This window comes from Xenopus laevis, chromosome 3L, assembly GCF_017654675.1.
Source record: "Xenopus laevis strain J_2021 chromosome 3L, Xenopus_laevis_v10.1, whole genome shotgun sequence".
Lineage (NCBI taxonomy): Eukaryota > Metazoa > Chordata > Amphibia > Anura > Pipidae > Xenopus > Xenopus laevis.
This window is the reverse complement of record NC_054375.1, coordinates 78,225,700-78,250,051: the sequence shown is the minus strand read 5'-3', so window position 1 is coordinate 78,250,051 and position 24,352 is coordinate 78,225,700. Positions and strand designations below refer to the sequence as shown.

Here is a 24,352-nt window from a genome sequence, read left to right as displayed (position 1 = left end):
TTCTTTATCTTTTATTGTGAATATATTGGTGACAGCTTTAGGAAAGCAGGGTAAGGAGGTGCCATGGTGCTGTGATTCAACCTTCCCTGGGCCATTGCAGTTTTTTGCCAGGAGAACTGACACTGGCAAATCTATTTAAAGGGGGGGGGCTAATATTTTGACATCCCTCAAGATCTTTGCTTACCCTTCAAATGTTACAGTGTATTTTATTTGTTAGTTGAAAACAGTTTCCTGTTTTTATCATGACAGCTAATGCTTTTATTTGCCTGATGTTCTCATCTATTGCCTATAGCAGTAGTGGAGCGAATAGTGTACCCCATATTGTAAAATATATACATTATACTGTAACAAGCAAATAATACTAATTTATAATCACAGCTGTTGCTACCCCCTACTGTATTTTATAAACCTATTAGAAGTTTAAGAGTCATGTAACTGTAATATCTTTATAAAGAACAATAGGGGGCAACATTATTCATTGTAATCTACAGTTGTTGTTGTGGTGGGGGGGTGATGATTGGAATCTTCAGCTGTTAATGTTTTGTTATGGTGCCATTATATTGATTAACAAGCAAAATGTGATTTATTTTCCTGACTCTCTGCATTTTTGCATACAATGGAAATTTTGTTACTGCTTATACTCTACTACTTATATATGTGCTGTAATGAATAAATGTATTTCCATGGATGGCTACTTGTATTTTCCACTTTGACTGGTGAAAATATTTCCCCTGGCTATCCTAAACAACCTGAATCATCCTTATATAATTGGGCAGTATAAAAGAAATACAGAATTACTTTTATTGCCAGCCCAGACAGGTCAGCATTTTCCGGTACAGGTGGCATATCGAGCTTGATGTCCATGTCGTTTGTTCGGCTGTGGACCAAAGCTCCAAAAAGTGACCCCCGTGTCTCTTTTTCAAACTTGTCAGTGCTGAGATCGTTTTGAGAGAAGAAACTTAGTGCTGGAAGACCTGTTCCAGGTGCTGCCTCCATTATTTGAAGTGTTCTTTGAATAGTGGTGCTGATTTCCAATTCTTGATATGCAACTGTTGTCCCAAGGTCAGCTTCGAATACCTGAACGTCATAATAGTCATAACCCTGGTATTTTACGTTTCTGCCAACATATTTGTTGTTTTTAAAGTAGTCTCGTTTTGGAGGAAGGAGCTGGGGAGGCCCTGTTCCTGAAAGTTCTACCAAAAGTTCAAGAACAGCATGCAGATCAGAGATTTGAATACCATTTGATTGTTCCAGATATTCTACTAGTTCCTCCAAACGGTCTGCCTCAGAACTCATACCACATATACGCAAATTAAAAGACAGCATAATAATCTTGTTCTTTACTGGTAGTCTTGTACAGTTTGGCTGCAGTTTACGAGCCTCATCCTGGAACAAATGTACAAAAAGAGTATCATAGGCCAACTTTTTAAGAGTTTGTTTAGTCCTATTTTTGCTATGTTTTCTGCTGTTCAGCGCAGTTCTCCATGGAAATCCTACCATGTGCGATTCACATAGGTCACCAAAAAGCTTTGTGATACTGTCCATCTTGTCAGCAGGACCTTGGTCTGTTTCTTCTCTACTGTCACTTACATCTGAAAAATATAGCAAGAAAAGTACGCTACTTTATAAACAAAAATAAAAAGATAGCTACAATAACATGTTTCCATACTGCTTTTTTATCATTAAAATTAAGTGGCACATGTACATACTGTTTTCGTGAACCAGAATAAAGAGTAGTAATGTTACAGAGAGTATTTATAACTGGTAGCATTTTGCTATATTAAGTCATCAAGAAGAGTCTGTATTTTTAAAGTTATGTTGAGACTTTCCTCATTGGAAAGTATGGTAAACTATAAGAAATGTTTTATGCAATGGCTACTTCCATCAGGGCTTTGGAGTTGGTACATAAATTCTTTGACTCCGACTCCTCAGTTTATGGTACCTCCAACTCTTTTTAAAGGAAATGTAACACCACAAAACTGAAAGTGTAACAAAGTAATTAAAATATACTGAGCCTTTGATCCCTATTTTAGCTTGCAATAAAGACCTTTTCCTCTTCAAGTGGAGTGCCGTCCATTTCTTTGGCATAGTTAAAATATACTGATGCTCTGAACTGGTACAAGCTGTGTGTTCACTTCAGAAAGACTACTAAAATTTAAGAAAAGGCCTTAAGAACCAACATAAACACAGAAAGACCTCCCCCATTTAAATGGACAATACTTACACCACAATTACCAACTGCAAAAATTATGAAATCCCATGCACACATGATGAAATGGGACATCTCCCCTCAGACAGATGTATCCGATGTCAGACTCCCAAAGCAGATCTCATGCATATGCTCTGGTCATGCCCTAAAATACAACATTTTTGGCAGGAAATAACCTTCTATTGGATGCAAATAGCGAATAAACCTATCCAACCAACCGTAGACTGGGCCTTGTTTAGCACTGTTCAACATTACCCAGACTTGAACAAAGGAGAAAACATTTGGCAACTAGATCGGCAGCTAGATTGCATCTCGAAAGGCAATTCTTCATCAGTGCCTTTCAACAGAAACCCCATCCGTTACACTAACAAAGCAAAAATTGCACTACATCTTCCACATGGACTGGCTAGAAGCCATGACGAAAACTAACTAAAAAATTCTTCCTCATTTGGGCCACATACATTAACAGCCTTTCCTCACCACTCAAATACTTAACCACACACACCTTTACAAACACAACTTGGTATGACATTCTGAGAGGTAACTCACTGGTACAAGAAACAAATCAATAAATACAAAACACGTTCCCAAGAACTGGAATACCATCACGGTCACCCTCCAGGAGTCAATGCACCAATGGGCTTCTGACTTCTTATTTAAGATAAATAATATTAGCCTGTTGAATTTATATTTAATCTCAATACTCGTTTAATGCAAACATATTATGTTAACTCAGTTTAAATTAAATTTTCTTACTTTACTTACTTTATTTCTCTAACAAACAAGGGAAAGTTGTGCTCACCATTATTTTTTAAAACCATTAGGCGGGGATGCAATGAGGCTGTGACCACAAAATACATATAGACAAATACAAGAGTTCATCTGCACTCAACCCATTATCAATATATTTAAGACGCAGACATTTTGTGCATACTGCTACTGAAAAATGCCTTACCCTTTAAACAAAACAGGGATTGTTTGTCCATATATTGCAATATATTTAAGCTTAGATTTGAGTTTTACTTTGAAAGCAGCTATTCAGTTGCAGGCAAAACTTAGTCCCTTGGTAAAATGTATAATGAAGCAATAGAATTCTTAATGAATCAGATAAAATTGAGCATAGGACTGGCCAGCTATGGGATAACTTTGACCTAGTTGGCCAGCTTAAATATATACTTTATTTCTTTTTCTATTAAATGCATGTATCATAATACTATCAAACACTGTATTAATAACTGGACATAAAAATCCAGAGAATGTATAACATGCTCTAAAAATTAATAAAAACTATTTTCAAAAAAAACAAAAGGCACAGGTTACATAGCAGATAACAGATAAGCCCTGCCCAATACAATGGGGTTTTATCTGTTATGTGCTATGTAACCTGTGCCTTTCTGCTTTTTTCCCCCCAAGAGCTTGATTGGCTGCCCCGTGGCTACAGCAGCTTGTTTACATAAACTTTAGTAGATTTTCTGAAGCAAACATTACCAGTTCAGAGCAACAGTATATTATATTTGAATTACTTTAATACACCGACTTTCAGTTTTTAGTGTTACTATTCCTAATGCATCTTCCATGTTGACTGAAATAAGTTAAGTACACAACATACAAGGCATTTTATCACTGCCAAAGCTCAAAAATATAAACCACATCCTTTGGTAATTCTAAACCAAAATCAAAGTTAACCTACATAAACCAAAAACAATTGGAAAACCTAAACAACTTAAATATTAATTGATTCTGGCATAGAGCTGTTGAATACAATCCAAAATTAACTAAAGCATAGAAAAAGAATTGCTTCTGCCATATACTCATTCATAGAAAATCTTGTATTTGATTTGATTATACTCAGTGCTTGTATTTAAAGTTATTAGGAGTCGGAACATTTTTGGTGCCTCCAACTCCAGATACACAAATTTCCTCCGGACTCCGACTCCACAGCTCTGGCTTCCATTTAGATTTTATTTGAGCAGTGATCTTTATATAATGTTACCAAATCATATGAAAAAGCTGTGACACTCAGGCCCGGACTGGCAATCTGTGGGTTCTGGCAAGTGCCAGAGGGGCTGCTATAAAATGCCATAGAAAATCAGTATTTAGTGGGCTGTTTGGGCCTTTGTGTACCTTAAATGTCAGGGCCTATTTTATTTCTCAGTCCGGACCTGGTGTCACTTCTAATAAATGCTCATTGCTCAGTTGCAGTTTGCCTGCACACCTAGTCAATAGATCGGGACTTGTAGCATAATGTTCTCTTGCTATTGTCCAAAGGGGACAATAGCAGGTATTAGAAGCATGGGTGTACCTACTTTTCCGCCTGGTATATCTGTTCAATTTGTTGAATAAATTACTGAAATTTAATGTTTGAATTAAGATCGACTACTGATATGTCCACATATAAAAGAAAAACAAAGCTTACATGGACTGTACTTGTTATTTCACACAACTGTAAGCTTTCCTTATCAATTTTTGCACTGTTATGGGCTCTCTGCTAGTGCTGCTACAAAACTATCGGTACACGAATACTAGTCAACACCCTAACCACTTTAAAGGAATTTCAAACTTATTTCTGTATGGAACAAGTATTTGAAATGTCCAGTTTAGGGCTAGGATAACTATTATTTTGGTAGCTAGTCATTTTCTTACATGCAGTCAACAATACCTCCCAAGTGTCCCGGATCTGGCGGGACAGTCCCGATTTTACTTGCCTGTCCCGCCGTCCCGGATAGTAGGTGAAGATGTCCCGCGGCTCGGCGCTGTTCGGATCTTCCTTGCTTCTTCCGGGTTTTCTCGGCAGTTTCCGGAGCGGCGGAGCAGGAGGAGTTGACTTCGCTAGTTTCCGTCACGTTCGGTCACGGGGCTCCCACGTCACAGCGTCCGACGCGCTGCATTGAGCTGCCTGACTTCTTCCGGCGGTGGGAGGGGAGAGCGCGCGTCTGGCGAGTCATCCCAGAGTGACTCCATCTTTGTGTCTCAGTTGCTGTTAGGCTGCCCGCCGAGCGAGGTAGATTTCTGCTGCAGTGAGTGCATGTGTCATCCCAGGCTCAGTGCAAAAACGAACCCAATTGAATCAATCCTCAGCCCAACTAGTAAGGTAGGCGGTACCGCGGCGCAGGCTGCCCAGGAGCAGGAGCCCGCGGTCTAGAGAGACTGCACCCAATGGTGCGCGGCTGAGAGACTGTCTGTTTGTGTGAGCAGTCCGCAGGCCGCAGCTGCTTCCTTTGTTGTGAGACTTCGTGTGAGAGCAGCCTGCAGCTGCTTCCTTTGTTCTCTTACAATGCAGCTTTTCTTAAAAAGGTTGCAGCTGGCCTGGAGGGCTGCAGGTTGGGATATACCTGGTTTAATAATTCTTTATAAAGCATAAACTGTGCAGCCCCTTAAAAGCCCCTAGTGTCTCTTATGCATGATGAAACATATGGGAGGCACCCTGCTTCAGCTTGGATAAAAGGGAATCATCATGATCTGGGACATATTCCTTTATCCAAGCTGGAGCAGGGTTCCTCCCATATGTTTTTTGGCTTCCCCTCCATTAAATGAGTTTTGGGGGAGGGGGCTATACAGCTGGGATTCAATGGAGGGCTGAATCATTTAGCTATGTAGCACAAGGAGGTTTTCATGTGTGTCTAGCATTAAAGGACCAGTAACATCAGTGAGTGTAGGGTTGCCACCTTGCCGGTAAAAATGATGGTTGATCCCAATGTTATTAATAGGGAAAAAAGATAAATATATAGGAAGGTCAGTGATCCCAATGTTATTAATAGGGAATAAAGATAAATATATAGGCAGGTCAGTGATCCCAATGTTATTAATAGGGAATAAAGATAAATATATAGGAAGGTCAGTGATCCCAATGTTATTAATAGGGAATAAAGATAAATATATAGGAAGGCCGGTATTTTTTTTTTCCAGAAAAGGTGGCAACCCTAACTGAGTAACATTTTAAGTGTATCTAAGGGCCAGGGCCTTTTTGAGGAGGTGCCATATTGATCCCTTAGACAGTACAGTATGAAGGTATAGCTTATTGTGTGCCCAGAACATTCCTTCTCTGTATATTTGTATTTATACATATGGGAGGAGGGAGGTGCCATATTGATTCCCTTAGACAGTACAGTATGAGGGTATAGCTTATTGTGTGCCCAGAGCATTCCTTCTCTGTATATTTGTATTTATACATATGGGAGGAGGAGGTGCCATATTGATTCCCTTAGACTGTACAGTATGAGGGTATAGCTTATTGTGTGCCCAGAACATTCCTTCTCTGTATATTTGTATTTATACACATCAGTAGGAGGTGCCTGCCTTTCATGGGATAGTAACATGAGTACTTAATGACTGGAAGAACAAAGTTGTATATTTAAATATTCTGGTTTTATATGTCTTCAAACAGTGAATTATTTGGAGCAATTTCAGTCATCTTGAAAAATACATATTTTGGCACAGTCTGGTGAGTTTGTTGTTGCATCAATGTTTATTTAACATATTAAATAAAGTTGTTCCAAATCTATAAACATCTGTGTTGTTGTTTTGTCATTGTTGTTAAAGATGCCCTGCAGTAAACATGCTGTTCTGTAGGGGTGCATGCCCTCTTTCTTTCAGCAGAAGTTTGCATTGCTTTAACCTGGGCATTGTTTTTTATCAACAGCAAGTATTTAAAGAGGTGATTCATCTTCCAAATTTTTTTTTTTCAGTTCTGTGTTTTTTCAGCTTTCAGGTTGTTTAGCAGAAATAAACAGTTCTTTTTACAGTTTTTCCAAAATCTAAGTTAAGTTGAATGTCCCTGCCTGTGGTGATTCAGTTCTCAGTAATTCACGTGCAGACAATTTTGCAACATTTAGTTGATACATTTCTTATCATCATCATCTCTGGAGTATTAGCAACTATTGTATCAAGTCTAACAGCCACCCAGGGATTCTTCTCAGCAGGGACAAAGATAAGAAATGTATCAACTGAATGTATCAATGTAGAACAGTTTAGAGGGCCGATGACCCCCCCCCCCCAAGCTGCTTCAGAAGGTGAAAAATACATAGAAAATAGAAAGTGATTGGGAAATGTCAGCAGGACTGACCTATAACATAGATATATAACTTGGCTTCCCCACCGCAGATATATTAAAGAGTAAACACATTTTACCAGGCTGAGGTTATATTTTTCAGTTTAAACGGTTCGACCTACTGTTAATTTATCAGTGACTATAATGGTTGGTATTGTTTTTCTTTCATCCCCCAATGATAGCTTTTACAGAGTAACTACTAAGCAATTACTAAAAGAAATGGCTGATTACTCAGTCACCTAAGAAAAAAGCTAAAAGTTTCTGTCTGTTTAAAGATAATTGGCGGAAAGAGCACCCATTTCTGCAGAAGTCAAGACGAGGCTCATCATATGCTTTTTGTGAGCTATGTAGGGCTGACTTTACAGTTGGTCATGGTGGCTACAATGACGTAACAAGACACATTGCCACTGATAAACACATTGGGTCGGCAAAAGCTGTGACACGCTCCAAAGGATTAACATCAATGTTCTCTGACCCAGGAGCTACAGAATGTGTAACTAAAGCGGAAGTGTTGTTCACTGGTTTTCTGGTTGAACACAATATTTCCTTAGCCAGTAGTGATCACGTCAGCCATTTATTCGAACAAATGTTTCCAGACTCTAAAATTGCAGAAAAATATGCATGTTCATCGACAAAAACTACACACATAATTCAAGGTGCAATTGCACCAGAAGCATTAGCCAATGTGAGGAGTGTCATTTCTAGTAAAAATAAATATTTTGGGCTTTCGCTAGATGCAAGCTCTGAACAGTTTGAAAAATATTTTCCAGTGCTAGTTACTTACGAGCATCCAGACACTGGGCTAATAGTAACAGACTTTTTGGATATGGTAGCTTGTGCATCTAGCAGAGCCCAGGATCTATTTGAGGCTGTCGATGTTATGCTGAAAAAACATCATGTGGATTGGAACATGTGTGCAACATATTCAGCGGATAATGCTGCTAATATGCAAGGGAAACACAACAGTGTTCTTTCAAGGATAAAGGCAATCCAAACATCTGCACAAAAAGTATATGCTGTTGGCTGCCCATGTCATTTAGTCCATTTGATGGCTGAGCATGCAGCAAAAATGCTGTCGGTAAATGTGGAGGACTTTATTATTGACGTCTATTACCACTTCCAAAAGAGTGCAAAAAGAGTGGCTACTCTTCAGGATTACATGTCATTTTGTAAAACGGAGTACGGAAAATTGTGAAGCATGTTAAGACACGTTGGTTGTCATTGGAAAAAGCAGTGGAACGGACACTGCTCACATGGGATGCACTTAAATCCTATATCATCAGCACATTTGAGTCAGAACAAGGTGTTAATCTCGGTGCCAGAGAGAAAAGGATTTTACAGACAATACAAGACCCCATTTCAAAGTCATACTTTTTATTTTTGCACTCTGTGTTTCCAGTATGCAATACATTTAATGTACTTCTGCAAACAGAAGCTCCGATGGTTCATGTCTTGCATCCAGCAATGCAGACATTATATAGGGACCTGTTAGTAAGATTTGTGAAGCCATCAATAATTGCTGGGGTACAGGACATAACTGACATCAATTATCATGATACAGCACTACATCTACCAGCAAATGAAATTATGCTTGGTTTTGAAACCAGGAACTATGCAAGGAGAGAGAATCTGATTGACACATCCAGGTTCAAATCATTTGTCAATGAAGCTGTAAATTTTTTTTGCAAGGCCCTTGACTACATGAAAAAGGCAATGCCTTTGGAGGACCAGGTTCTTCAAAATCTCTCCTTCTTAAATCCCAACACACGATTGTCCTCTACCATAGAGGAACTACAGATGCTTATATCAAGATTCCCAAACATAGTTTGCTCCCAGGCTGTACTTTGTCTGAATAAAGCCCTTACAATAAAGGCTTTTTAAGAAATTCCTGCTGGGTGCTGTCTATTTATGCAAATTGCTCCCAGGACATGGACAGGTTGTTCACAGAATTTAGGGAGTATCAAACCAGCAGTCTTCCAGCGTTTCAGAATGAGCGAATAGATGAATTCTGGCAGAAATTATCACTTATCCAAGACCCTGTGACTGGCCAGCCTCAGTACAGAATCCTTTGTAAACTTGCAAAGTTTATTTGTCTGATTCCTCATAGCAATGCTACATGTAAGAGATTATTTAGCACTGTTAGAAAAATAACTGACCAACGAAGTTCCTTGGGGAAGAATCCAATAACCCAACAACCTGGACCAAAAGTCTATGAGGAAGCAACTACTGTAAGAAATACATTATGTGCGATTCTTGCTTCCAAGATTAATCTGTTCTCCCAAACAAAGTGTCACCAGTGGAAACCTTCCCCTCGCCTGCTGAAAAGTGCTAAATCTGCCACTTATATAAGTTTGTCCAGTCGTAGACAGCCTTCCTCTTCATCTAGGTCAGATCTAGATGAAAGTGAAAGTGTAGCTGGGCCTAGCAGTGAAGCAGTGACTGTTCTTTGAGAATCCACATCTAGCAGAGAACCATCCTCTGCTGCTGTTAGGGGCACTTCAGCTGTATCCAGCAAGGACCCATCCATTAGTTTTGTAAGTGAACCTTCAGCTGGCTCTAGCAGTGAACAATCTACTGCTGTTGTTATGGAACCTGGGTCTAGCAAGGGACCATCTGCTGCTGCCGCCACACTTCGGCAAGCTAAACTTCAGTTTAGCAAGAAACAAAAAAGTATCCACAGAAAAAAGTCTATAGGTGGATCTAAAAAGCCAAAAACACCAGCTAGCCTGTCTAAGGAATCTGTAGCTGAGACTGGCAGCGAATCAGACGATGTTTTTATTATTGACTGATTGAAGGAATACTCTGAAGAGACATTACGTTAAACATATTATGTTAAAGTTAAAAAATTAAACTGTTATGATATTTATAAACACTATTTAAAGTTTAATCATAACTGAGTTAGTGTCATTTATAATTTTTTAATGTAATTAGGGGAGCAATTACTGAGCAGGGTTATTGGTGGGTAGAGGGTGTCATGAAGCACTGGCACCACAATGTACCATTAAATGCTGAGCGACAGCAATGCTTCTGCCACACACTGTCATTAAATAATGGGGGCCGCTTTGTCTGCTTTTTGTTGGTGCACACTGTGTCTCTGATGCTGCCATGCCAACCAAGGGGAAGGGGTGTGTTTTTGTAAAATGAGCGTGCCATTGGGGGGGTGTCCCTCAAGTGGGCGTGGCCAAAAAAAAATCGCCACGCTACGCGCGGCAACTTTTTGTATCCCTCGTTCTTGTTCTCAAATGTATGTTTCACATACGCACAAGAAGGCCGCAAAATGCATTATGATGTGCAACTGAACGCTGGTCATTGTTTCTATAAATCATACCTTCCGTTTCATTTCACAGGTTTCGCGCTTTAACGCCATGTTACTATAGTCCAGCAAGAAAGCGAATTCATTTTGCTCAGGCTTTTCCCATTCTCTACGTCACTTCCCTCTTTCTGTCAGTGTTAGTTGCTGACTTCCGGTAGCCACCAACGGTTTCCAAGGTAACTGACCACATGATTGAGGCGTTTCCTTTTGGTTTGCGTGCTTGGTTGTGCGTAGTTTTAAGCACGTTACGTGCCTAGCGTCTCTTTGGAAGCAGTAGCGTTGTTCCGGTACTACGGTGTTACATTTACATTTAACTTTTTTTTTTAAAGTTTGGAACCTTTACCCTATTTCAGTGTTAACATGGTGCAGACATGGTGCATGTATGAAAATAAATTAAACATTTTAGGAAAAATCAAGGCACCTACAAGGTGCAAGATGCACAAATCTTAGATTAAGTTTAAATTGAGTAAAAAATGTGACATGCTAATATATCTGTGCGGGATTTAATAAAAACTTGAGTAGTTTACAAATCTGTTATTACAGGTAAACTCATGTTTCTCCTCTAAAGGTACGTTCATTCTAATATCTACTCCTGAGAGACACTTCTAATCATTTGCTATTTTTTTTCCAGCAATGGCTTGTGGTACTGCATTAGTTTATGATGAAGAAATGATGAGCTATAAGCTGTTATGGGATGAGTAAGTAAACTGAAGTTACTAGTGTGGTCTATTTCAACAAAACATTACTGTGTTTAACTGCAGCCCCCATATAACCAAATATATACATTCCATATAACAATTGTTTTATACTGGCACAGAAAACATATATAAAACACATTACATATATTTTAGCCAAAACCCATTAGGATAGATCTGCCTTTGATTAGTGGATTTATTAAGATTTGCCACAGGCTTTTAAAGTTACAGGAGTGGATCATTTTAAACATTACAATTCTAATAGAATAGAATTGAATACAATTTGCAATTCATATTTATTTAATCTTTTGTTAGCCTTAATTAGCTTCATTTTATTTTGCATTCTAACTGGGAAACAGGGCAAATGTTGTGTTGCTTTATTGAAATGTGTGGGGGGTAAAAAAATTCAAAATTTGCAAGCACCCGGTTCTTTTAAGTAGTCGTTATGCCTTTAAAATGCTCTGTTCGGAATTATCAAGAGATATAGCCTGTCACTTAAAATGAGAGCACCAGGAGCTTGCAAGACATTTTCCATTCACAGTGAATGGCGGATGATTTCGAGCATTTTGCCCTTTCCACTGAGCTACAAACCGCTTCCGCAACAAAATGCTTGAAATTGCTATATGTGCCATTATTTATATTACCCTAGGAACCAGGCTGTAGAAGTCGAAATAGATTAATAGTTGATATCATTTTTAAGATAAGCCATACAGTGTCATAATAAAAATAACATTTGGTATACCAGTCAATTACATATAATCATACATATAACCAACACTGAAATTGCACCTGTAATGCTCTCCATTGGATTTTGTCAGTTTCATTCTTTAGAAAATGACATTCAATATCCTGCTAAAAGATGAACTTCCCCTATAAGATGAATTGAACTATACTTTGTGCTCATATTTTTATGTCTTTTGTATCCAGCCCAGAATGTTCTATTGAAGTTCCTGAGAGGTTATCTTCCTCCTATAAGAGGCTACAGGATTATGATCTAGTGAAGCGATGCATCCAGTTACCTGTGAGAGAGGCTACAGATGAAGAGATCACTTTGGTACACAGGTGTGCTGCTTTATTTTTTTGTACTTTGTTTAAAATTGTTAAATCAGACCCAAGAAGGGTAAAAAATATATAGGGTGAAAACAGAGGCAACATTTTCATCTGTTATGTTAATTTAGTCAGTCAGCGGGTAGCATATGTTGGTGTGCTATTTGAAAGCAAAAGCTTGATTGGATGCGCTTGGTTACTAGAGCTACACCAAACATTGTGCCAGTTATTTCATTCAAACTGCTTTGTTCAGAGTCATGTAGGAGGTTGGGTACCCTCAATGCAGTGCAGTTTGTTATCTAGCAGGTGTAATTTGAATGCCCCTCAAGAAACACATTGTGAAATACATAAATTGTGTTCATTTATAGTTTTTTTTTAACAAGCTTTGTATCGGGAACCAGGGAAATGGGTTGTCTTTGTGGCAAAAGCGTTGTTTGGTCTGCACAAGTTCTGTATATTGGGTTGTGATAACTGTAATATGTACCTTTGGTGATGTCAACCGGACAGTGCAGTTGGTGTGCATATATTTGGCTGTTTCTATTTGTCCCGTGCAAGCAAAGCAGCCATTATTGGAGCACTAAATATACTGGGATACCAGGAGATCAAATGACTTCTACAGGTTTTTTTGAAAATCGAATTTTGCTTTCCCTGCTGTTTAGGGCTGGCAATTCTGTAATCCAGGCGCAGACTGAACAGTTATACTTTTCTACATTATTTCATGTGTATTTGTAAAGTGGTTGATCATGAATGCAGATGTAGTCATGCAGATGTTTTAAAATACAGACCACATTTATGTAAAATATCTAGAAAATATGGCACAACTACTGCTCAGCTGACACCTGAAAATGTGAACTTATATTGCATACATTCCGATCTAAATTTAAAAGTCTCATCTCCTGGATTACCTTGGGAAGATTGAGCAAAAATGGTAATAATATGTTCACTAAGGATGATATACTGCAATATTGCCTTCATTGTCCTGATGTACTGGAAATGTCTGTAACACTGTAAATGTGATATTTTATCAATGTGGAGATGGTTTGACTTTGTACAATTACTGCTCAAATAAAAAACAAACTTAAGATTCATTATTCAGTGGCACAATCTATTGCACTGATTGCAGAATTTGCAATTGTTCTAATTTGCTCTAATTAAAGCTTATACATTTTATAAGGAAATAGCAGCATTTCCAGCACTAAAATGACTGAGTCTATTATCAAACTTGTATCTTTATTTTGTTTCAGCCATGACTATCTACAGGTTGTCAAAAGCACCCAGACTATGAATGAAAAGGAGCTTAAAGAAATCTCACAGAAATATACAGCTGTATTTTACCATCAGGTGAGAAACCATGCTGCTTGTTTACTTTTTGGTTTGATGATGAAGATTATACTTTATCATACACGAGCCATGCATATCCTGTAGATTATATCCTTATGAATGGTGCTTAGTGATGTAGTTTTTATCACACTACTCACTGAAACGTGGTTATAATAAATAAATCACCCCCTGTTGAAAATATTAGAAGTTGACTTGGAGTTCCATGATCTGTATAAAAGCACTCAGCCTTCGGCCTCAAGCTTTTATATGGTCATGGAACTCCTCATTCACTTATAATATTTTTATATTTTACAATAAGAATGAATGTAAATTTTATATTTATAAACTGTGCTGTGATGTCACTTGTGCCACATGAGTCATTAAATCGTGTGTATTATTTAAAATATCATTTGTTAGAAGGCCCTTTGAAATTCCATGACCTGTACAAAAGTTACACAGGGGTTTCTAATATCACAGAGGCTATATTATTCCATATACATTGCCTAATGTTGCTTTATTTATTTCTGTGGTTGGCTGAATAGAATTCTTTTCGCTGTGCCAAGCTGTCACTTGGTGGCACACTACAGCTGGTGGATGCCATATTGACACGAGAAGTCCAAAATGGAATGGCGATTGTAAGGTAACTGTACCACTGGAAAATCTTGGAAAAATATAGCATTCAACAGAAAAAATACATTGGAACCCCCCAAAACAACATTTGTTAAATCATTTGTATCATTTGCAGCAAAGGGGTCCAACCTTCAACTTTCCAGTGACTGAACTATAACTCTGTGTCTCCCCTTCTTTGTATTTTCATTCATTAGTTGCTAAAATTTGGACTTCCATGGTTTATGGAAATCCACGTATGAAATGTTTCTTGTAAAAAATAGCATAAACCATATCTCATTTGCATGGCACTTGCTACAAGTTGATTGAGATGAAGAACACACAATTCCTATTGTCTCTCTGCCCTAAAGCAATCTAAACATTATATGAAACTACCTCCATACTCTTTTGGGGAATTGTTGATTGTCACATTCATTTAAAAATACAGATATGGATAGGTAGAAAGGAAGAATACATTATTTTTGTTTGCTATTTGAAATCAATGTCCCCTTTCAGTGACATTTTTTATTGCATTCCAAGGCATACCAGTAGCACCTCCTGTAATTGTTTAGACTGGTAAAGCTTACAACCCCTTGCATATTTTATAAAACTTTCTGCCCCCTCCTATCTGCCGTTTCATTGTCAGGTTTCTGTTATCTATTAATGTTCTCTTCCTATGTCTTTTGTTCTGTGTATGTTAGAATTACACCATCATAAGTATTAAATGTCTGGATGTTTATGAAAAGATCGATAGAAACCAGAAACTGTTAATAAACATCAATATTTTTTAACCATGCAAATGAACGAGTCAGCTGCCTAAATTTTCTGTGACTATGTTAACATTTATAACTTGAAGATTCCTCCCATATCTCAATATGCATTATAGCATGACTGGAAAAATCATAGATGTAATGTATTTCCCTCCCAGAATCCTTTAAGGTAGCACAGAGGGCTATAAAAATGAGGGTTTGCTCAGGTGTGAGTTCTGGTTAGCCTAACCTGTAGTTAAAGAGTGGAGGTTAATAGTTACTGCGCTGTCTAGGAGAAAGGAGCAACTGAAACTGTGTTGTGGAACTTACACTGTGTGTAAGCGTGTTGTTTGGCACAAGGATTTTTTTTTTTTGCTGGACAACTGGAGAAATGTATTTACAAATAGGGAAGTTCCCTGGTAGCATGGACTGGCTAGAATCTTCTCCCATAAAGACTAGGGAGTGAGGGGCAGCTGCTTCAGAGAGCACTGGGAATCGGTGAGTGAGATTAGCTTAAATTTAATTAACATGCCCAAATCAGGCTGTGGCTCCTTTAAGAAGGACAGTTTTCTTCATCAGCAAGGCTGTTACTATTTTCCTTTATTGAGAACTCAAATGTATGAACAATCCCCCAAGGATTGTCATGACTTACTTGATACTCTCAGCCGACGCTCACTAGCAATACTGCACAAGGCCGGTGGCACATTCAAGCAGTCATCTTCCTTTAGTCTTTATTCACATGAGCACTAGATTTGATGAGTCAGAAGCAGTTTTGGGTATCTGGAGTCAGTCACCAAAAATGTTCTGACTCCTAATAACGTTTAATACAAGCACTGAAAATAATCAAATCAAAGATTTCAGAGCTTCTATGAAAGGGAAAATATGGCAGAAGCATGTCTGTTTTAGGTTTTCCAATTTCATTTGGTTTATGTAGTTTAACTTTAATTGGTTTAGAATTACCAAAGGATGTGGGTTATATTTTTGAGCTTTGGCATTGATAAAATGCCAGTAACCAAAAAAGTGTGTTTGCACAGGTTACATAACAAATAACAGATAAACAGCATTGTATTGGACAGGGCTTATCTGTTATGTGCTATGTAACCTGTGCCTTTTCTCCTTTTTTCCTGCTTGAATGGCTGCCCCCATGGCTACACAGCAGCCAGTGCAGAGCAACAGTACATAATATTTCACTTAATTTGATACACTTGTAAGTTGTTGGGGTTTCTGTTCCTTTAAAAACATAGGAGTTGGAGTCGGAGGTACCATAAAATGAGGAGTCAGTGTAGAAGGAGTTATGTACTGACTCCACTCGTGGAGTAGAGTTAAGTTAACAGGACTTTAGCAAAAAACCCAGCTTTTTCGCTCTACTGTGTATTCATCTGCCACTGGATTTTGAAGAAAGAATAACGGAGTCAGTGTCCCGTCCCAGTCCAGTTTTCTGCTAACAAAAGCACCAACCTGAGGTATCCAGTGAGTTATTACAATCCTTGGGAGTACCCTAACATTTGGCACCCCTGTTGGATTTCGGTTTTCCTTCTCTTTTAAGCTTCTGTATTAAATAAACACGCAAAGTATTTCATCATATGAAACTCATATTAAGCTTAGGGTTTGGCAGAAATTGAGAAGCCGTGGGCATGCCAGCAAGCAACACTGGGACTGTCACAGCTTATGTCCCAGCTAGTAACACACACAAAGCTCCGTTCAGGCTGCTGCTCATTCTGACCAGCATTAGCCTTTGGCTAGCAGTGGAGATTAGTAGACCAGAATGTGTGTGTTATAACTGCAGTTTGGCAATAAGGGGCCATGTTTGGGATATCGTATTCGGTAACTTGAGCCATTTAACTGACATACCAGTTTTTCCCTTTTTGTCATAGCACCAAATACAAGAATGTCCTTGCTGGATTGTTTACCTAAAATACCCTAAAATGTAAATAGCCTTTAAACACCTGAAACTGATACTTATGGAAAGGTAAAATATTGTATACCTGACTAAGTTTAAATTAGATTATATCCTTATGAACGGTTTAAACTAGGAATACATTTTTTACATTTACCGTATATACTCGCGTATAAGCCGAGTTTTTCAGCACCCAAAATGTGCTGAAAAACTCGACCACGGCTTATACGCGGGTCATACCGTAGCCAATCCCTCACCGGCCGCAGATACGCTCCTTCCGCGGCCCCAACACACCTCCCTCTCCCATAGCGCAGGACTGTCTGTGTGATCGCCGCCCGGAGCAGGTCCAGGAGCTCCGGGCGGCGCGTCCTTCCCTGCCGGCGTTCGCTCTCAAAATGGCGGCGCCCATGCTCCGGGCGGCGATCGTTACAGTGTTAGAGTTTACAAGGTAATGAATGGAGCCTGTGACATCAGCAATACAGTCACTCTTGTTAAGGCTGCAGAAGATTCTGCATTGTGTCAGTTGTGCGTTGCATGGTGTCGGGCCATCCATTCTTTAATAGCTTAATGAAAAACTCAACATCAGAAAATGTTTATGGATCAGCATGGAACTGATGGAAGGAGCGTATCTGCTCCTGGACCTGCACAGACAGTCCTGCGCTATGGGAGAGGCACAGACAGTCCTGCGCTATGGGAGAGGGAGGTGTGTTGGGGCCGCGGAAGGAGCGTACGGTACGGTACCTTTTTTCTGCTTTCCTAGGTGCAGCACCTCATTGATCTTCTGAGCAGCCATGACAGGTGGGAGGTCACAGGGAAAACAAGTGGCAATTGTCCAGCTAATAGTTCTGACTCTTTTAAATCGTTTTAGATAGATTTCTATGCCATAAAACATGATTACACATTTACACATTCACATTTTGAAATCTGACATGGGGCCCCTAGGCTTATACACGAGTCAATACATTTTTCCAGTTTTCTTAGGTAAATTAGGTACCTCGGCTTATACACGGGTCGGCTTATACACGAGTATATACGGTACATAAGGTTTCCCTGTAACCAGGTTTTATATTTCAGGCCCCCTGGACATCACAGTCAGCGCAATCAAGGCAATGGATTCTGTGTTTTCAATAATGTTGCAATAGCAGCAGAATATGCTAAGAAGAAATACAAATTAGAGAGGTGAGTATGCTGTGCCAAGTTTAATTATGCCATTCCAGGGTTTGTTATCTAGGATGTTTTTGGTACCTATGATAACATTTTATCTGAAAAGGTATATTTGCAATATATTTGCTTTTATGCTTTTATTAATATAATCTAAGTTTATTGCACACCCATTGTTAGGCTTTCGTTCCTCAGGCAAGATGTAAAAGGTACTTTTTCAAATAAATAATTTTTATTTGTTAATATAGCTATAATGTAGTAATTTATATGATATTTGTATTGTCATTTTAGTGCTAATTTATTGAAGAAGGTATTAATTCTGTTAAGTTTAATGTATTTCTCCCTTTGTTTAGAATATTGATTGTTGATTGGGATGTTCACCATGGGCAAGGAATTCAGTACATCTTTGAGGAGGACCCAAGGTATGTTCTGTGATATTGTAATTGTGTTCATGTTCATTTGGTATACGCCAATTTTTTTGCCTGCCTTCTTTTTTGGCCTGTGGTTAAATGCAGGCCAAGAATCAGCCTCTAAACTCGAATTAGTGCTCACGGTGACTCTGGGTGCAGGAGCACAGCTGTTATGGTCTGTAGCTTCAAAACTAACCATTTATAATTAAAGTGATTTACAAAAATGTTTTTTATCACAAGGACAAATAAAGAAACAAATGCAACCCTTAATGTGCTGACAAAGGTAGAATCTATGATGATGAACATAAATCTTGCTGGCATATATATCTGTGTAATTGACTTAAAATATATGTGGTGTGCTGCTTGGTTACTGGCAATATGCAGCACTGCAACATACAAAGGTGCAGTCATTGTTAAAATATGATATACAGTAACAGCTGTTCAACCTAAAATAACGTTACCCCTCATACTTAGTCTGGGCAGTGCACTACAGTCTGTACATATGACTACACATAACTTTATCTTACCTTCCTTCAGCTTCACCAATCATACATGCTTTCTTAAAGTGATACTGACACTAAAAATGTTCTTTTCAAAATATTAAAAATTATAAATAGCATTCAAAGATAATGTTATGATGGATATAAAAAAGGTTAAAGGTTATTTTCTAGTGTCAGTGTCTCTTTAATATTCAAACAGCAGTATCAAATATTAACACAGATGTGTCTGCCAGAATTACCATTGCTTTACGAATATATCTGTCTTCCTGAATATCCAGAAATTATACATTACTTTTAAAGCTTAAATCCATGCTTTACAAATTAGAGCAAATTCTGTAGCAGAGGGGCCCCAAGAGATGCCCCGTGATAGTCACTGGGTGGTGTGTGGCTTCAATGTGTTGGGTGAGGGTTTGGGTGAATCTTGGGCATGATTCTGGCATGGTGTGGCTGGTACAGTTCAGGGGGTGATCATTTGTTCATGGATATTTATTTCATTTACTGGGTCTTTATTTTGCTGTGCCTCTGCTCATGGGATTTGGGAGACCAGTGATTAATAACTGAGGCCCCCTGTGTTGTTTAAACTACCGTATGCTAACATCTGAGCATTGTTTTAATTTTATTTTAATTCATCACCACTTTCATTTCAGTGTTCTATATTTTTCATGGCATCGTTATGAGCACAAAACATTTTGGCCATACCTCAGAGAGTCTGACTATGATGTGATCGGCAGAGGGAAAGGCACAGGCTTTAACATAAATCTGCCATGGAACAAGGTTGTGCTTGCCATTATGCAATTTACTTCTCTGAATTTTAATTTTATTAGAGTACATAAGAATTATGCAGTTACCTGGGCAAAGATAAACAGCTATTAACTTTGCTTCTATTACTACATAAACACATATAAATATGTGATGATGTCAAAAGGTGACAGCACTGAATATCCACTAGAATAGCTGGAATATATGTAGAGTAGTGATATGGGGGATGGCCCAAAACCAGAAAACCTTTGGGTTGGGCCTGCAAAAAAATATATTTAGCGGGTCACAGGCAGGTGGAATACCAATCTCTTTTCCCCCGGCTCGCAGTGTTAGCATGTCCCCAATGCCTCCTCCTGCCGTCAGCTCATTTATATAATGGCGTCTGCCTACCCAGTCAACTTTCGGGATGTCAGAGATGATTGGGTAACGTGTCCATATATAAATAAGGGTAGGAGAGGGCGGGATAGGGTTGCATGCATGTCCGCTTTTTGTCAACCCGCACATCACTACTGCAGACAGTTTTTTAAAAAATGGTTATACAGTAGTGCCCAGGGGTCAGGATTTTCATGTGGGCCTGGGTTTAGCAGGTTAGTGGCTTTTTTATATGGCATCACTCATTTATAAGCTCAGCTTTGTCATTTTTACAAATAGTCTTTATCAAATATTTTTTCCTACTGTTTAAATATTTAAAATTAACAACTTTAAAAATAAGTATTTAATAGGATCAATTTCAAAAATAAGTATTTAATGGGAACAACTTTAAAAATAAGTATTTAATAACTTCATATCATGGAAATAAGAAACTTTCTAAATGTAATCAATTTAAGTATTCTGAAACATTAAAATGTTCATTCTCTCTTCATGCAAGGTTGAGATATTGATTTACAGCTCTGATATATTAATTGTTGCGTGCTTTCTTTGGCTGTTTTTTTTTTTTTCATTTTCTTTTAAATTATCTTTTTTATATGTGGAACAAATGTTAAATGGATTTCTGTTTTATTTCTTGCATAGTTACATAGAATGAAAAAGTTTAATTTCTGTGATCTAGGAAATAAGCATATATTTTTGATTTTTAGGTTGGCATGGGGAATGCTGATTACATTGCTGCTTTTTTCCATGTTCTCCTTCCTTTGGCCTTTGAGGTAATTGTACTATAATGATATTTTCATTATTGAATCAATGTGGCTCTCATGTAACAGTGGCCGATAAAAATAGCCGTATCTGGAGGCAGCCATTTGCAATTTTGCTAAGTAATAATAATAGGCAAACAAGTTCCCAGAACATACTTGTTTAAAGGTAATGAGTTAGAGTAATGGCAAGCTCTTGTGAGTAGGACCCTTTGGTCCTGTAACCATTGTTAAATTGTTAAATGATTGTATTATTAGTATATTAGTGAAGAAGGTAATTGCCAGCAAAGCTGTTTTGACCTGTTAAGAGCATCACAAATCAAAAATTTGTCGTTCATCTCTTATGCCTCTCCTCACTCCTCTTCACTACCAGCTATTCTGATGGTTTGTGCCTTTTCTGCCTTAATTACAATGGGGGGTAACAGCCAGTGTTATGTGTTTGGTTTGTTTTGTTTTTTTCTTTTGTCTCATGGAAAAAGTGATTGGTGGATTGTTTTCTTTATTTTTTTAGTTTAATCCAGAGCTGGTTCTTGTTTCTGCTGGATATGACTCGGCAATTGGAGATCCAGAAGTAAGTAATTTAGTATCCTGTGAATTATAAAAAATAATTTTATGCACCTCGAATTTAAAGAAAATACAAATATGACTTTGGCCTAAAACACCACCCATCATTTGTTATATTTCTTATGGAAAAGGACAAATTGGGTTTCTTGGTTTTTCCGCACCTTCTAACCACCCATTACCACTGTTTAGAAGTCCTTTAATATTAGATGTGCAGACAGCTCCTTAAAAATGAATGTGAATTTGTACCAAAAAGAAAGGAACTGCAAAGAAGAGCTAACGAGGTCACACAGCCTTATTAATAATATAATTAGATTGTGTGTGTAACTTGAAAACCTGAAAGGAATAATTATTGCCTTAAAGGATGTTTTTGATGAGTGCAAATAAATTCATTCAAAATAAATGCATTGTGTCCACACTTTGATGTGTTGTCATTATTATATCTTGTGATAAACAATAAAAAGTTAATAAAGTGCAATAGTGTAAGGGGTGCTAATTACGTAAGAAACAGTTCGTATTCCACTAGTCTGTAGAAGAAGGAATCACTCAATAAAACATAACATTTAATAGTTCATTTAAAATCAAAAGAGGGATTTAATGAAATGTGAAACCAGATAGGGATACATCATATTTTTAAGGATTGCAGTATATCTGAGTAATGAAAATACTGGTCCCACCTAGATCGTTACATCAGCCTATATGCCCTCTGATAGTAGTATGAGTTGGGGTGGGGAGCAGGAGGGTGTCTATAGTAAAAGAAATAAGGTAGCTCCCATTGTGGGAAAAACACCGGACAAACCAACACCTTGTATGCTGGACCTTGAAGTATCGCACAAGTGTTAATTCCAAAATGGTGTGCAAGGAGAATAAACTGACACTTTGTCCTCTCAGAGGCACCTAAGTAGGTATGGCCTATTCCCTATGTCTTGTGTTAAAGCAACTCCAAAAGTTTGGACATGAACACAATAGGTTAAATAACCAAAGGTAGTGCAAACAAACGGAGGACAGACCCAGTGTACTGTACCTTGCAGTATTATACAGACATATATGTTTCCAATACGGTGTGCATAGAGTAACTAGCGCTTTGTCCTCTCAGAGGCACCTAAGTAAGTGTGGCCTATTCCCTATCGCTAGTGCAAATGCAACACCAAAAATTGGAAACGGGCAAAGCCCAAAATTAAGTCTGTGCGAGTGCTGGTAACATCACCGGTCTGTCCAATGCTACCTCCGTTATTAGAGGGAAACTGCTGCCACCATTCAGCCCACCCTCCAGAGTGCCTCCTCCCCACCCTTAGAACGCTCGATAGAGCAAAAGCCTGACGTACATTTCGCCTGTATAGGCTTTCTCAAAGGCCAGACTGGTGATGTTGTTACCAGCACTCGCACAGACTTAATTTTGGGCTTTGCCCGTTTCCAATTTTTACTGTTGCATTTGCACTAGCGAAAGGGAATAGGCCACACTTACTTAGGTGCCTCTGAGAGGACAAAGTGCCAGTTACTCTATGCACACCGTATTGGAAACATATATGTCTGTATAATACTGCAAGGTACAGTACACTGGGTCTGTCCTCCGTTTGTATGCACTACCTTTGGTTATTTAACCTATTGTGTTCATGTCCAAACTTTTGGTGTTGCTTTAACACAAGACATAGGGAATAGGCCATACCTACTTAGGTGCCTCTGAGAGGACAAAGTGTCAGTTTACTCTCCTTGCACACCATTTTGGAATTAACACTTGTGCGATACTTCAAGTTCCAGCATACAAGGTGTTGGTTTGTCAGGTGTTTTTCCCACAATAGGAGCTATCTTATTTCTTTTACGATAGACACCCTCCTGCTCCCCACCCCAACTCATACTACTATCAGAGGGCATATAGGCTGATGTAATGATCTAGGTGGGACCAGTATTTTCATTACTCAGATATACTGCAATCCTTATAACTGTGAAACCAGATAGGGATACATCATATTTTTAAGTGATTTTATATTTCATTAAATCCCTCTTTTGATTTTAAATGAACTATTAAATGTTATGTTTTATTGAGTGATTCCTTCTTCTACAGACTAGTGGAATACGAACTGTTGCTTACGTAATTAGCCCCCCTTACACTATTGCACTATATTAACTCTTTATTGTTTAACACAATCTAATTATATTATTAATAAGGCTGTGTGACCTCGTTAGCTCTTCTTTGCAGTTCCTTTCTTTTTGGTACAAATTCATGTATAATTCTTATGGAGCTGTAATCTTGTTACCTTCCGAATGTTCTGCTGATAGTCTGCTGGAGGGCGGGTTGATATCACTTTAACTTACAGTGCAGCAGTAAAGAGTGACTGGAGTTTATCAGAGCACAAGTCACATGATTTGGGGCACCTGGGAAACTGACTGTGTCTAGCCCCATGTCAGATGTTAAAATTAAATATTAAAAAACATCTGTTTGCTCTTTTGAAACATAGATTTCAGTGCAGAAGTCTGCTGAATCAGCACTATTGACTGATATGTTTTGAAAAAAAATTCTTATGGCAGAATCTGTTTAATTTGTTACTTTTAATGCTCTCTTTATTTGACCTCAATATTCTTTCAGGGCAGGATGTGTGCAACTCCTGAGTGCTTCTCACATCTTACAAATATGCTTATGAACCTTGCTGGAGGCAAACTTTGTGCAGTTCTGGAGGTAAATGTACTGTAACTGAGCTTTTGTTGATTTGATGAATACATGTTAAGTAGGCATAAATGCACTGTGAAATGCTGTGCACTGTGAAAAATTGCTTTTGTGTTATCCTTTATTTAACTAGAGCCAACATATTTTACAGTGTTTTACAAAACGTTAATCCTTCATATTCATCACTGTCCAGATGCACTATTTGCAAAGCTAGTGCCACACTAGCCTCTTAAACCCCCTATATACCAGTGCAATCCAGCTACTTTGCCACCAAAGGTTATTCATTAAA

At 38.3% G+C, this 24,352-nt stretch overlaps 2 protein-coding genes across 18 annotated transcripts in view; one reads left to right on the top strand and one right to left on the bottom strand.

The window, feature by feature from the left end:
* Positions 1 to 5,154, bottom strand: part of tubgcp6.L (tubulin gamma complex associated protein 6 L homeolog) — a 40,898-nt gene extending 35,744 nt beyond the window's left edge. For 2 of the 5 annotated variants that reach the window (XM_018250749.2, XM_018250753.2), the window contains exons 1-3: positions 5,074 to 5,154; positions 4,869 to 5,034; positions 799 to 1,592 (exon numbers count right to left, since the gene is read on the bottom strand). In XM_018250749.2, coding sequence (XP_018106238.1) covers positions 799 to 1,592; positions 4,869 to 5,034; positions 5,074 to 5,154 — 1,041 coding nt within the window. 5 annotated transcript variants of the gene reach the window in all.
* The window catches only part of hdac10.L (histone deacetylase 10 L homeolog), a 39,073-nt gene continuing 19,734 nt past the window's right edge, over positions 5,014 to 24,352 (top strand). For 3 of the 13 annotated variants that reach the window (XR_005966002.1, XM_041585235.1, XM_041585246.1), the window contains exons 1-11: positions 5,165 to 5,300; positions 11,201 to 11,267; positions 12,192 to 12,326; positions 13,556 to 13,652; positions 14,174 to 14,271; positions 17,958 to 18,062; positions 18,398 to 18,466; positions 19,602 to 19,728; positions 20,790 to 20,855; positions 21,352 to 21,411; positions 23,986 to 24,075. Coding sequence is in view for 12 of the 13 variants with exons in the window: in XM_041585235.1 (XP_041441169.1) it covers positions 11,203 to 11,267; positions 12,192 to 12,326; positions 13,556 to 13,652; positions 14,174 to 14,271; positions 17,958 to 18,062; positions 18,398 to 18,466; positions 19,602 to 19,728; positions 20,790 to 20,855; positions 21,352 to 21,411; positions 23,986 to 24,075 (912 nt within the window). In the remaining variant the exon portion in view is untranslated. Of the gene's footprint in view, positions 5,301 to 6,593; positions 6,651 to 10,603; positions 10,746 to 11,200; positions 11,268 to 12,191; positions 12,327 to 13,555; positions 13,653 to 14,173; positions 14,272 to 17,957; positions 18,063 to 18,397; positions 18,467 to 19,601; positions 19,729 to 20,789; positions 20,856 to 21,351; positions 21,412 to 23,985; positions 24,076 to 24,352 lie in introns of those variants that run through there. The other 10 variants (XM_041585245.1, XM_041585237.1, XM_041585238.1 and 7 more) reach the window with 9 other exon arrangements.